Source organism: Eimeria mitis, genomic scaffold, assembly GCF_000499745.2.
Source record: "Eimeria mitis Houghton genomic scaffold, Emh_scaff6244, whole genome shotgun sequence".
Lineage (NCBI taxonomy): Eukaryota > Apicomplexa > Conoidasida > Eucoccidiorida > Eimeriidae > Eimeria > Eimeria mitis.
In genome coordinates, this window is record NW_013574434.1 from 6 (window position 1) to 617 (window position 612).

Genomic DNA, 612 nt, shown 5'->3' on the forward strand with positions numbered 1-612 from the left:
GGCAGCGGCAGGTGAGTTTGTCTCCTTACTGTCTCCTTTTTGTTGCTGCTTCTTTCCTTTCTTTTTTTTCTATCTGTCTCCTTTTTGTTGCTGCTTCTTTCGTTTCTTTTGTCTCTATCTGTCTCCTTTTTGTTGCTGCTTGTTTCCTTTCTTTTGTCTCTATCTGTCTCCTTTTCGGTGTCTCTCTGTCTGTCTCCTCTGCCGCTGCTTGCTGCTTGTGGGGCTGTGCAGGCCCTCTGCGACTGTCTCCTCTCCCGCATCATCAGCAGCAGCAACAGCAGCAGCAGCAGCTGCTGCTGCTGCTGCTGATGAAGGGGCAACACACCTACGATACAGCGAGAGGCCTCAACAGAGACTGCAGCAGCTGCAGCAGCAACTGCAGCAGCAGCTGATGCTGCAGCGCCTCCACCTTGGCTCCTCAGCTCACGGCTTCGGGGCGAGAGGGGTATGTTATAGATTGCTGCTGCTGCTGCTGCTGTTGCTGTTGCTGCTGCTGCTGCTGTTGCTGCTGCTGCTAGTGGCATTATTCCCGCATACTACTACTGCTGCTGCTGCTGCTGCTGCTGCTGCTGTCTCCTTTGCAGCCATTCGTGACGCCAGGGACCTCAACAG

The 612-nt window shown here is 54.1% G+C and overlaps 1 protein-coding gene across 1 annotated transcript in view; it reads right to left on the reverse strand.

Annotated features, from left to right (window-relative positions):
- Positions 1 to 523: 523 nt before the first annotated feature.
- EMH_0086660 (uncharacterized protein) overlaps positions 524 to 612 on the reverse strand; it is a gene marked incomplete at both ends in the record, with an annotated part of 552 nt that continues 463 nt past the window's right edge. Inside the window, one exon of the mRNA XM_013501060.1 lies at positions 524 to 610. Coding sequence (XP_013356514.1) covers positions 524 to 610 — 87 coding nt within the window. The remainder of the gene's footprint in view (positions 611 to 612) is intronic.